Source organism: Fusarium venenatum (assembly GCF_020744135.1).
Source record: "Fusarium venenatum strain MPI-CAGE-CH-0201 chromosome Unknown EDB82scaffold_3, whole genome shotgun sequence".
NCBI classification, from domain to species: domain Eukaryota; kingdom Fungi; phylum Ascomycota; class Sordariomycetes; order Hypocreales; family Nectriaceae; genus Fusarium; species Fusarium venenatum.
In genome coordinates this window covers 1,336,737-1,349,571 of record NW_027072131.1, presented here as the reverse complement: position 1 = coordinate 1,349,571, position 12,835 = coordinate 1,336,737, and the positions used below count along the sequence as shown (strand labels likewise).

The 12,835-nt window shown below is 49.1% G+C and overlaps 2 protein-coding genes across 2 annotated transcripts; both read left to right on the top strand.

The window, feature by feature from the left end:
- Window positions 1–286: 286 nt before the first annotated feature.
- On the top strand, window positions 287–1,189 carry EDB82DRAFT_526283 (uncharacterized protein; the record flags this gene model as incomplete). The annotated part of the gene is made up of 2 exons (XM_025726659.1): window positions 287–642; window positions 703–1,189. 2 exons carry the CDS (start codon window positions 287–289, stop codon window positions 1,187–1,189), a joined length of 843 nt encoding a protein of 280 aa, XP_025581204.1.
- A 7,242-nt stretch (window positions 1,190–8,431) lies between these two features.
- EDB82DRAFT_212848 (Pleckstrin homology domain-containing protein) lies at window positions 8,432–12,552 on the top strand. The gene is made up of 3 exons (XM_065607227.1): window positions 8,432–8,451; window positions 8,507–9,426; window positions 9,478–12,552. Exons 2-3 carry the CDS (start codon window positions 8,886–8,888, stop codon window positions 12,348–12,350), a joined length of 3,414 nt encoding a protein of 1,137 aa, XP_065463799.1. The 5' UTR covers window positions 8,432–8,451; window positions 8,507–8,885; the 3' UTR covers window positions 12,351–12,552.
- The last annotated feature ends 283 nt before the right edge of the window (window positions 12,553–12,835 follow it).

Sequence of the window (12,835 nt, the reverse complement as noted above, 5' to 3'; positions counted from 1 at the left end):
ATTGTGGAGACACATCTGAGACTGTGCGCCAATCATATTACTTAAACTTTAGGGGTGCAATTCTCAGTCTGAAATTTTCATAGCGACACTTCAAAGAGAGCTTCATCAACAATCTTCAACATTCAGTCACAGTTCGACTGTTAATTTTTTATTTCCAGCCCTGATACGAATAGACCGGTCTCTAATATTTTCGGCCTTACGTACAGTATTCGCCACCTATTGCAACATCTTTGACCCGTCTGAAAACTTTCACCAAAAACTTTCTGTCAAGTAATACTCAACAACAATGGCACCTTTGACGCGCAAGAGAAAGGCCGAAAAGAAGCAAAAGCCAGAAGAGGCCCCCGCTCAAACAATCACATCAGACAAGAAGCGCAAGCTACCTGTTAGAGCCAAAGATGGCGAGTCCAGCGATATGTCCCCAGAGCAGCCCAAGGCTACAAAGGTCGTTTTCGGAGATGATGATGATATGAGCGTACCAGTCGCTCTGTCAAAACCTGTTGTGCCAGCACCCAAGGAGGAGGAGGAGGAGGAGGAGAGTGATGAAGACAGTGACGATGAAGCGCCAGAGGCAGTGTCGACTTCAAAGGTGGCCTATGAGATTAAGAAGTCCAAGCAAGCAGCCCAGAAAGCAGCTCAAGAGTCAGTCTCACCTCTCTCCACGCCCATACGTTATTTAAACCATCACTAACATGTTTACAGACAAGCCGCTGCAGAGAAGCGCAAGCGTCGGGAGAGGGATGATCGCTTCAAGCAGCAAGCTGAAGAGCGCAAGAAGCTAGAGGAGCAAGAGAAGGAAAAGGCCGAGAAGGAGGCCGCTGAGCAAGAAGGTTCGGATGACGAGGAGGAGCCCGCCCAGTCTCTCATTCAGCGCAGCAGAACACAAAAGGCCCCCAACCTGTTGCCCGCTGAGTTCCTGACAGACTCCTCAAGCGAGGACGAGTGTGAGGACGACCAAGAAGAGGAGCGCCCCAGGAAGCGTCGTGTTGCCGCCGTGGAAAAGGAGCTCGCCCGTCAAAGCAGAGGACCAAAGGATGAGCGTGTTGGCTCGACTGTGTTCCGCGTGGCCCAGAAGACAGACGAGAGGATGGTGCCCAAGACGAAGCGGCAAACAAAGAACCACATGAACGACCTCTTGAAGAGGAATCGCAGCGCCGCAAAGCCACGATCTGGTTTCTTTGTCAAATAGACGATGCTGAAGTGTCAACACTGTTTAATGCCAGCTCTGTACCAACCACGAGCTGAGATACCTACACAATACCAAAACACCACCGCAATCTATCTTTTTCATCAAGTCACTTCGGCTATACAAGGCGTATCGGGATTTCACGCACAAGGCTTTACATAGATAAAATTTATACGTAAAAGCTACTGTTTCTCAAGCACTGTGTCTTCTTCAGCAAGTCTCCTCGTCAATGCATATACACAAAGCCAAAACTCACAGTTTGATGAGTGCGTACGCATTCGGGGATATTTCTACCCGGGTCATCGTTGACAGTTTCTGTAACATACTCCTACCCACTCAAACATGTTCACTTTGCTTCAAAAGCTGCCACCCTGTACCTTGCTGGACTTCAAGCAAATCAAAGACACAGACCAGTCCAGACACGGCAAGGCGAAGCTGAGACCGCATATTGTCCATACGGTTGGTTCAACACTTTAACTCTGACACCCGAACAATCGATCAGCTTGGACTACACCGACCTCAATGCCAAAGTTCCGTGTCCTAACGATTCAAATATAGTATATAGCACCAAAGTCTTTCAACAGTAACAGCACAAGCATGAGCGTTGCCTGTCTGTCATGGTGTTGGTCATGGCTCGACTCTGACTAACTACCTACCCACTTGAGTAGTGCTGGGTCGTGTCTTGAATTTCGATCCGCAAGCGAGATCATGGATTTGTAAAGTTTACGACGCTCTCGGCAGTGAAATACTACGTGACCATCGATGTTACCCACATTCTATTGTAAGGGGAGGGAACCGAAGCCTAACGAGCAATCGCGGTCCTTGATAAAGACGATCAATGAGACCCAAAACGAAGCCCTAGGCTCGTGGGGGAAGGGACCTTCAAAGACAACTGCCATGCATGTATATATCTGTACTGTGTATGCAATGAAATCAACAATGCAGGCCGTCATCCGAACACTCCCTGACCTTGTCTTTATTCGGTGCCTGCATCTGCAGCAAAAAGCAAAAATGGCCAAGAAGCCTTTTGAATCCCCGCGTTAAAGTGGATATTTCTTCAACGAGAGAGTGGGAACCCATTTCCGAACGAGACGCTGGCACGCTTGAAGTTGAAGCCTGGTCCTTGCAATTGTCCAGGCTTTGAGAGATACATATCCTCTCTCCAGGTACACAACTGAAAAAAGGTCCCTACCGGGGAAGAGGGGATGAAACGTTAAAGGTCAGAAACACATGGCGAATGCCGGGCCCTTCAAGTTTCGACAGGAACGTAGCGAAAAATGGTTAATCGAATACTACATTGAGTGAGTGGTGTGACCCAGCTGCTTTTGCAGATACATAGAACATGACGATGACACTCACCGGTATGGCTTCACATGTATTTCAGTCAAGTCATTTGCTTCATATGCAATGCAAGTCTTGTGATATGTACCTATAATGCAGAGATAGTAAGTACATATGCCGCTGAAGAAACATATGATGGGCCCATCCATATCAATGGGTAGTTTCGCGGTCCCTGGTTGCAGTTGCGGTGGGAATACGGATGTATAATATGGGCACATATAGGGCATTCGCGGCATTGCTATTTACTGCTTTACGAAACGAAGCGACATTTGACGAGAGGCAATACAACGTAGAACATTTAACACTATCGACAATTCGCTAAGAAGCGAGCGAAATCAAAGCGGGCAATATAGGCGGAGCATTCCTCTTTACGACTGTATCCGTAATTACTATATACATACGTGGATCCTTGAAACTTGTTTATTGGACAGAGGATCATGAACCCAACCAGACAGTACGTATTGTTGGTTCATAGCGAAAGTCCAAATGCCACTGATATTCATCCTTCTGTCTGTGTTCTTTCTGCTTACGGCACATGTTGGACCAGACTAACAATGCTAACAATACGGGAGATCGACGTGAGTGATTTCAGGTTGCCTTGTTACTGACTCGTGAGTCTTCTCGAATCTGGAGATCCCACGACAGCCTACTACCTGCCTTTACTGGTACACAGCGGTACTCGGAACATGGCCTTTGCAGACCCTACCTGAGCTAAACTAGCACCGAATTAGTACATAATTGCACTAAAGCCAAGCCCTGGCGAAAGAAGAAGACACTGCAGGCAGTTAGCCACGTGGGAGAAACGTGATGGACGAACAAGTGTTACCGCAAACACCAACAAGGCAAAGCAAAGGCAGTTTGTCTCGTTGGTATTCGGATATATCACAAACTACACTAACGTAAAGAAATGTCGCTAACAAACCAGACGATGCTTGATGAATCACTAATAGGAAATAAAACAAGGCAGCACAGAATACAATCAACACACGTTCCCACCATACGAAGTCGTCATTGTGATCAGACCTGGCCAAGCCCAAGCCATGATGTAGAGGGGGGAGATAAGTCACCGTTTTGTACTTAGCAAAACGTACACTCATTCATAATGATGAGGTCTCCAAGTGCAAGACTGAAAGAGGAGCCCTGGCCCATCGATTAGGGTCCTCTGCGAGACACACCATTCGCCCCTAGACAGCTTAGCTGAAGCACCTTCCAAGAGGCCGGTCAGGACTACCTGAAAAGGGTCCGTGTCGTTGTCCAATCCCGGCGCCAAGCCGCTGGATGATGTGCCATCACGAGTCGTTGGAAAACGGATCTCAACTGGTCTCGTGGCGTTTGAGTTTACACGCCACGAGATGATTGCCCGAAATGTAAGTTGGGGGATGTGCTATTCATGCGGGTAAAAAGAATCAGATTCCGCTCTATCATCTGTGGAGACTTTTTTGTCTCTTGATATGTAGGTTCGGATTGATATACTTGTTGTGGTACACATATTGATATTGAAAATGTGATATTACCAACAGGTAGGAGGACCCTTTATTTACGGTTCAGTTGAATGCTGTATTAGGCGGAGAATGCCTAAAGTTCCGTCTTAACGCCAACGGGCCACCAATAGTTACAAGGAGACCCCTTGATAAACGCACTGTCATATGGCTGTTTACGGTGATATCAAATATTGATAATTACCACAAGCTCAAAGTTTCAGGGCAAAGTCAAAAATATGGACAATACTATACATATTACGGTCAAATTGAAGGTTGTTATTAGACTTGAATGCATTAAGATGTGGTCATTGTCGGCTTCCTCAAAACAAGAATGTTACGGCCCGTCCGAGGGACCTGCAGAGACAACCAACAATAAAATGTGTTTCGTAGCCGTTTTTGTGTGAAGGGTTAGATCAGTCCACCCACTACGAATAAATAGAACATCTGTTGGAAGCAACATGGAAGCGCGCTAACCTCGACACCACACCCTTTCCTTCTGCACCACGATGTGCACTTTCATCCCGTCTTATTTTCAGTATCCAATATCTGACCGCTACTGACAATGGTTATCAAAAGGATAGATACCAACTGTTTGCAAACAAACACAAGCAAAGAAACGGTCAAGTTGCCTATTCTCTAAAGCCCCCTGTTGGTGATCATTTGCTTCCAAGACAATACTCCTGTAGGCGAGATCAAAACCCCGTATTGGGTACCACGAGCCGCGTGAATGACTCGATGCATCATTTCTCCATCCTCATGAGGTTGTTGATGCAGGTGAAACCTGAAAGAACCACCATTTTCAATCTCGATAAACCGCACAGAATGGGCGGCGGGCAAGCGGGCACCAGGAACGGAACCGCAAGCTTTCCCCTATTCAGATATGTTGCATTCGAGAAGCAGTTGGGAATAGCCTTGATGGCGGCAGGCCATGACTGCGGCCGCCTTCTGATCAGGGCTAGTGGCTGACTCTACAGATAGTGATGTGTTTACAACAGGGGAAGGCCTCTGAAAGCTGCACTTTATTCAGCATCGATCCTATCCATGTCCTCTCAGATTGTGTTTCATGCATTGTATGTAGACTATCACCTCGTTCTACTAACCATACAAACACATAAAAGAACCTGTGATGATTATCAAGTGAGATGAGGCTCTTGGCTGATGCAATCTCCTAGCCATTCACCACCAAAGGATCACACACCCACACATTTCTTGTCGAGGCAAAAGACATCACCACGCGTCTGCATGTTTTAGGTTTCCCATCCTCCGCCCATGAGGGATCCAAGACAATGAATGCAGGCACTTATCCGTCACGGAAGGCTACCGGTAGGTCCCCCGCCCAATCACACCACTCATCCAGATAGAGCCCCCCAAACAAGGGCACCCTGAGTGACAACCTTGACCAGGTCAAGGGCCTCTCGGGACGCCATCGAGGTTAACCGAATTGAACAGGACGACAACCTAACCCAACCAACCGAATCTAGGCCGTCTCCAGGCTCGCCTCGATTGTTCTTAACCACTAGGTCAAAGCTGTGAATTGCCATTCTAGCATCGCCCAGCTGGCAGATCTAGATCCTGACAAAGGCTTTATTGTGCCCCTTCTCTCTCTCTCATTCAATGACGTTTGTGGCTGTGATGCAAATATACGCCTCTGCGGAGAACAGACCCTCTTCTTGGGTCTAGAACCTGGACGCCGTTTGTTCTGGCTGTGATCTGCTGTACTGTACCATTCATAGCCATCATGATGGTTTCTTATACGTCTCGGAATCTGCGTGTTTCAGAATGCAAACGGACTTGACCGTTACTGTACCAAGGAATAGTTCAACCTCTGAAACGCTCAAAATACAAGAATTCCTGCGTTATGTCATGTTTGTCCACTTTCCCCCTCTCATACTTTGATGTGATTCGTGTGTCGGCATTTGCAGCGCCAGTTTGATATGGTCACTGCCAGCTTTTCACCTGCTTGTCTCGGATGATATGTTATCATCAAGCGTCTGCGGCAGGCTCATCATCATCAATGGACAATATTGCAGGGGTATGGCGAACCTGAGGGGTTTGTACGAATATCGACTCTAAATTGACATGGTACATCTGAACTGGTTTTCATGTCGTTTGGAGTAGTTTTTTTTGCCAATACTGCTCTTGGTCAAGTTTTGGTCTAAGAGAAGTAACCCTCTGGAGCATGATACCAGATATCGGCAATTGGGAATTTGTTGCGAAAAGTTTCATCTTGCACTGCCCGCCATCCATCTTACAGATCCGATCTCAGTTATCAAGTTTCTGACATGACCCGGAAAATGGAAGCGGAGGACGGCACATCCGGCGACTTAGCCACGGCGCATCCGAGCCCTATTCCGATATGACACGGTCCGAGTCGATAGTTTCGAATATATCACCAGACATTGCTCTGTGATTTCTTGTTGCATCTATAACGGGTCTCTGCCATGCATGTTCTGAAGCTATATCCGTAGATAGGTAGATATCGTACGGCAGTTTGCCAATGAGCGCCAATCCTCACTAGGCCACATGAGTGCAGCCTGGCTCGCACGGCCTTAATGTTGGTGAAGTGGAGGGAACTCGTACCAGTTGATTATTTCTCTGCCATGAGTCGACACCATGCACGTAGGCACGTAAATATCCACGACATTTTGAATGTGGGGAAATAAGTGAGACACAGACGATGTGATATCTGGAAAGAGCGTAGTCTCAGGATCCGATCTTCGACATCATGATTTTGGTCGGGATGATGATCATTGTCGGCACGACAGTAGCCAACGCGAATCAGACACGGCACCAGTTGATCCTGAGGACCCCTGATTTTCCCCTGGAGGTTCTAATGGCAGGTCGCTTTAGGTCCAGACGGCTTGAAGCACCATGGACAAGAGCAGGTCACCCAGACACTTGGCTAGGCTTGACTTCCAAATCCAAGGGGATCCGCTAAACGACATCAAGTAGATAGACGGTGCACTGACTACGTAGTGGCACGGGACTGAAATAGAGCAAATCGGGCAGGCACATCAATGATCTCCAAGAACAGAGCTGAGTCTGACAAGGCTTTGCAGGCAGGCAGGCCGACAAAAACAGGCCAGGCCGTCACTGCTACAGTGACCCTTTTCAAAAGTTTGGATCGACTTTTGGTGCTTCGACCCAGGTGGAATGTCTTGGAGGGGACCGAGTCAAGAGATTTGATGGAGTGGAGCTTACCTTTGGAATCTGTGGAAGGTTAGCGTTTTGAGTTCACTTTGACGTACCGTTCTGTACATAATTGCCGTCAAGCATACTTATTGGGTTCCAATTCCCCGAACATCGGGCCTTCACCCTCAACGGTTGAACTCATCGGTAAAGTTCCCGTCCATCCATTTCGCTGCCTACGCCGTACATTAGGAAGCTGGGTCGGTAGGTTTGTGCCTGGAGATGAACTGAGTCAATTGAATTGCCGGGGGGGGCGCCTGGAGAAGGAGCAACAGCAGCAGGGGACCGCTGCAACTTGACGTGAGTGTATGTGCGGTATTCGGCCTGGGCAAAGTCTGGGTCTGGTAATGCAGCCCTGGCTTTTGGGGCCTGCCTGGTCCTGGCTACCCTGGCTGCTGGGAGCTGGGAGCCCCCTGGTAAGAAAGCCCGGGCCTTTTTCTTTCGTGAGGTTGGACAGGGGAAACCCCCTGCAAGCTTAATGGAAGATCCACCCGGCCACCGCGAGAGACGTATCCTAGTCCCCGGAAGAAAGAGCAGGGGTACCGATACAGAGGAGAACCTATGGAAGGAAACAGTAGAACGGTAGTGTACCGTCCAGTGCAAGCCATCAAAGCGCCAAAGAACCGGCCAATCTCTGAAAGGGAGGTCCTCCGCCTACTAATGCTACTTCCCGTCTTGTACTGTACTGTAAAGGAAAGGAAGGTACCGTAGGCCTGGTTTCAATCGGATTGGTTGGGTGCCACTCAATCAAGCCTCAAGGTTAAGAGCCCGGTCGTATGGTGCAAGTGCGAACGAAATGAAACTGCCATCCTCATATAGCCCACCACGCCCTTAAACCATAGTTTGCTCCTGGTCTTGCTCTAAACGCTCTGGTAATTTCGGGTTTCCTTCTCGCTTCGACTCTTTTACCTCAACTTCCCAGGTTATCTTTACCTAACTTCCTCCCCTCCATTTTACCATTCCTCCTTTTCCTTCGCTGTCTTCTCCTTTCTCCCCACTTGGACGGGGTTTTCTTCTGCAAAGCGGACAGTAGGATCGACCACTCTAATAGCTGGAAAGCAAAATAAGAAAAAGAAACGAAGGGCTCCTACCTATCAGCGAGCGAGCGCAACATCGACGAGTCTTATCACCTTCCAACGACATTCAATCCCTCCTCATCTTACGACATCCACAGCAGGCAAAAGCAATTACACTCTTTGAAAGTTCTTGGTGGTACGATTATAGCATCTTCATTGATCGGTTCATTTTCGTACAGTGAGTGGCAATCCAGGGCTAGCATTACATCGCTCCTGGCTAAAAAAGCAAAAAGCAGAAACATCGGCAGCCGACGTGTCGCATATCGCAAAACATCGCAAGCGAATTCAAACAAATACCAACCCAACTTCTCTCGGATACCCGCACATAGTCTCTCTTCGCTCTTTTCTCACGACCAATCTTGTTTCCTCTTCCTTTTGATTGGCCCCGAGCTCAAATTCATCTTTGCCAATCGACACTCAATATTCGACTCGATTTATCGCTCTGAAACATTCCAAAGTCGCATGGATCCCCCGCCAACTACATTTTAACTTCCGCCGACTGTGACCAGCAATTCCTAGCCGTTGAATCAATCACCTGGAACCGATCAACGATAAGTGCTTACTTTGCACTATTGATTATTGGACACCCTGCGGAAAAGGTGTCGCAACTAAATGTTTCGCCGCTTGCGCAAAAACCAGGATCACGATACTGCATCAGTGAAAACGCGGGACGAGGATAGGGCACTTGCCGTAAACCTTCGAGAATTTGGCTTGACTGGCTCCCGCGCCTCCAGATCCAACAGTCGAAGACCTCAAACTGGCTCGGACTCTAGACAATTCACCGAAACACAGTCTATCAATTCTAAATCCCTCCGTGGGCAAGACTCAGTCTCTTCCACTGGCTCGGTAAAGTCGGGACTCAGTAACAACTCACGTCGAGTCGGTGGTATCGACAACAACGTTATGTCTTCAAACGCCGATCGAAGTCGCTCTAGGCGAGAGCGCACCTTTGTGGGTAGCGAATGTGCAGTTTGTGAAGAGCCCCTCGAACACACCCTGCGAGGAGAGCGCATCTTGCAATTTTCTTGCACACACGTCTCTCACGAGGCTTGCTTTTACGAGTTCATCCGCGAGTTTGAGTCACAATACTGCCCAACATGTGACGCACCTTTGCACTTGGACACTAGCAGAGGAGGAAACGTTATTGACATCGGTAGGCCGGCAATCCTGGGACAGTTGGATAGCTCACTAACAACGAGTCAAGAAAAAATCAGCAACATGGTACGATCAGTTGGCACAGACTCCAGATCTGCTATGTCACCTACACCAACCCCATGGGAGTCCCACACAGCGCGGGCACCCAGTGTTGATAGCAACCAGAGGCGCCCCGTGCAGCAACAACAGCAGCAGCAGCAGCATGCCAGTGCCCGCGACAGTGCGCCCCGAGGTAGTATGAGAGATAGCCGTGAGGCACCACCCTCGGATCGTTATGGACCTTCACGACATGCTCGAAGTGACAGCGAGGCTACTGGAGTGGCTTCCTCTGGAGGATATCCAGAGACGACACAGAGCGGACCTGCCAGACGCCATGACTATGATGTCCAGGCCATGGAAACTACGCCAACCAGCCCACGACCAATCACACGTAATCCTATACCAGCACCGATTGTTACAGTCCGCTCAGAATTCCCAACACTTAGCAGGTCACGTCAACAACAGACACTTACCTGTCTGGTTACTGTTGAGGTACCTGATAACAAGTGGAGGCCAGATCCTGAGGACCTTGGCGCTCCAGCTCCTCAACCCCCTGCTGTCAACCGTGCTGAAGAGGCATACGGCCGTCCACCCTCGCCTGCCCGCAGTGCGCCTCGCTTCTACCCTTACGAGTCCACCGACGCTCTGGAGGAGATGACAGATAGTCTCCGTAACCGTGTTGACAACTGGCATGGTTTGGACTTTAGCAGATTTGGAAAATTGAGACTCTACGGCACCCTTAGAGTGGGTAAGGATAAGGTCTCGTGGCAAGAATTGGAGTGTTTCCTCTTCGCTGAGATGCTCATTTGCGTCAAGGAGAAGAAGATTCCTCAATCACAACAGTGGGATGAGAACGGAGCACCTCGCAAGACGACCCGATGCACCCTCAAGGGCTCAATTCTTATTAAGAAGCACTTGAATGAAGTATCGGAGACAGGAAACATTGACGAAAACATTCTTACACTCAGTCTCTCTGTTGTCGAACTGCCTCAGTTCCACCTCCGTTTCGAGAACCGAAACCAACTCAAGCTGTGGCAACAAGCTCTTCTTGACCTCAATGCTGTTGAGTCGTCTCCAATGCGCAGTCCTGAGTATGATCGTGGCGAATCAGAAACCGATGAAGAGCTTGACTGGCAACGCTCTCGCCCACAGAGAGTCTCCTCCGTGGCCTCATCTTGGAACGGTGCGAGGTCAACCACGACGGCCCCCACGGATTACACCAACTTTCCCCGAAGCCCAGCCATGTCAAAGTCTATCCATGTTCCCATCGATGTCGTTGTTGTTGTGCCCATCTCATCCTCTATGCAGGGCGTTAAGATCAACCTGGTTCGGGATGCCCTCAAGTTTATGGTCAACACACTTGGCGAACGCGATCGCATGGGCTTGGTTACGTTTGGTTCAGGCGGCGGCGGCGTGCCTATTGTCGGCATGACCACCAAGGCTTGGCCTGGCTGGAGCAACATTCTGACATCTATCAAGCCTGTTGGTCAAAAGAGCCACCGTGCCGATGTTGTTGAGGGTGCGAACGTCGCAATGGACCTGCTCATGCAAAGAAAATACAACAACCCCATTGCATCTATCATGCTGATTAGCGACGCGTCCACTTCTGACGCTGACAGTGTCGACTTTGTCGTTTCCCGAGCCGAAGCTGCTAAGATCGCCATCCACTCGTTTGGCCTGGGAATGACTCACAAGCCCGATACCATGATTGAGCTGTCGACGAGAACTAAGGCTTCCTACACTTACGTCAAGGATTGGATGATGCTTCGAGAATGTCTCGCTGGATGTCTGGGAAGCATGCAGACTTTATCCCACCAGAATGTCAAGCTCAAGCTTAGACTTCCTGAGGGATCACCTGCCAAGTTCCACAAGATTAGTGGCGCTCTGCAAATAACCAAGCGAGCTACGGGGAGAGATGCAGAGGCATCTCTAGGCGATCTACGATTTGGTGACAAGCGGGATGTTCTTGTTCAACTGGTCATTTTGCCTGATAACACATCACAAGAGCAACTTCCTCAAGATCCTTGGGACAACATTGTCTCAGGTCTCGAAGCCTTGGGCGGTCCTATGGACAACGACAACGAGAGAACTCTCTCTGTCGAAGAGGTTCCCTTGATTCAAGCAGATCTCAGCTGGGGAGACATTCTACGCGAGGGTACTGTTACCCACATGCCTCGACCATCTCTTCTGGCCATCACGATGCTTCCAGTTAGCGGAAGCTCCAAGAAGCCTTGGCAGAACTCACCCCCTATTCCCCCTCACCCCAGTATTGTACAGAGACGTATGGAGCTTCTGACCTCTGACATGCTCACCCGTGCCCTCACTTTGGTAAGCCGCGGTCAGCATGATCGTGCACACACTCTTCTGAACGAGACTCGATCGATCCTGAAGGGTCTGGGCAAGGGCGGACTTCCTCCTATCCCTCCCCCAGGCAAGTCCAACCCTTCAGCCCCATCGACTCCCCACCCCGGGAACGATGCTTCGCCAGGCCTATCACCCACTCCTGATCGCAAGCGAAGTCCTTCGCCTCCAGCCTCGGCAATCTCTGGCACCAATGGCCCCACATCGCAGCTGGGCCGTAGCCGCTCAACTGATGGCCTCGGCCTAAGTGCTGGTATTGATGCCAACACTGTAGCTGCCCTCGATGCTGAGCTTGAGAGCAGTCTTGAATGGATCAACCATCCTGCTGTGTTTAGCCGCGATAGCCGTAAAGCTGTCCTTCAAGCCATTGGTGTTATCAGCTCCCAACGTGCCTTCACTTATCGCACACCTATCGAGGGGCTTTGGGCGTGCCGCGTTAGCGGTGTGAAGAACCTCACAGAGAAGAGTAGAGAGTGGCGCGAAGATGGTGGTGGCGAGGGCGGAATCACTGAAGAATCCTAGTCTTCTCTACTCTATGCTTAATCATTCTTCTTCCAAAACACCATTACGACGAGAATGACCATTTGGTTTCTATTTTCATCTTTACTCACGACCCGTCACGACCCAAAACATCTACACATTTCCACACTTCTCTATTCGCAAATGTATTTGCTACTTCCTTTCTTGTGTTGGTAAGAGATACCAACATTGTCTCTTTCGACTTATCTCTGGAATTGTTCGATACCCCTTGAATCTACCAACTATCTGGCGCAAATTCTACCTTGCACTATTTTTGTTTACTTGCTTTGCATTGCCTTGCGTTATTCGAGCCACTTTTGACTCATTAATATCGAGCAATCACAGCTGTAACAATTTCTCAGCCATACTGCTTTGACGATGTTTTCGTGGTCTTGTTGCTTGGGGGAATGGGAACAAAAGAAAAGGCTTGGGATATGTTGGTTATGTTTTTTCAGGCTCCGTTGTATGATCGAGAGTCTTGTCACAGA

Excerpts from the sequence above, each read along its gene's own strand:
- EDB82DRAFT_212848 (XM_065607227.1), top strand. The coding sequence starts at position 8,886 with ATGTTTCGCCGCTTGCGCAAAAACCAGGATCACGATACTGCATCAGTG. Across the intron at positions 9,427-9,477 it reads AGGAAACGTTATTGACATCG|AAAAAATCAGCAACATGGTA; the intron begins GTAGGCCGGCAA and ends CAACGAGTCAAG.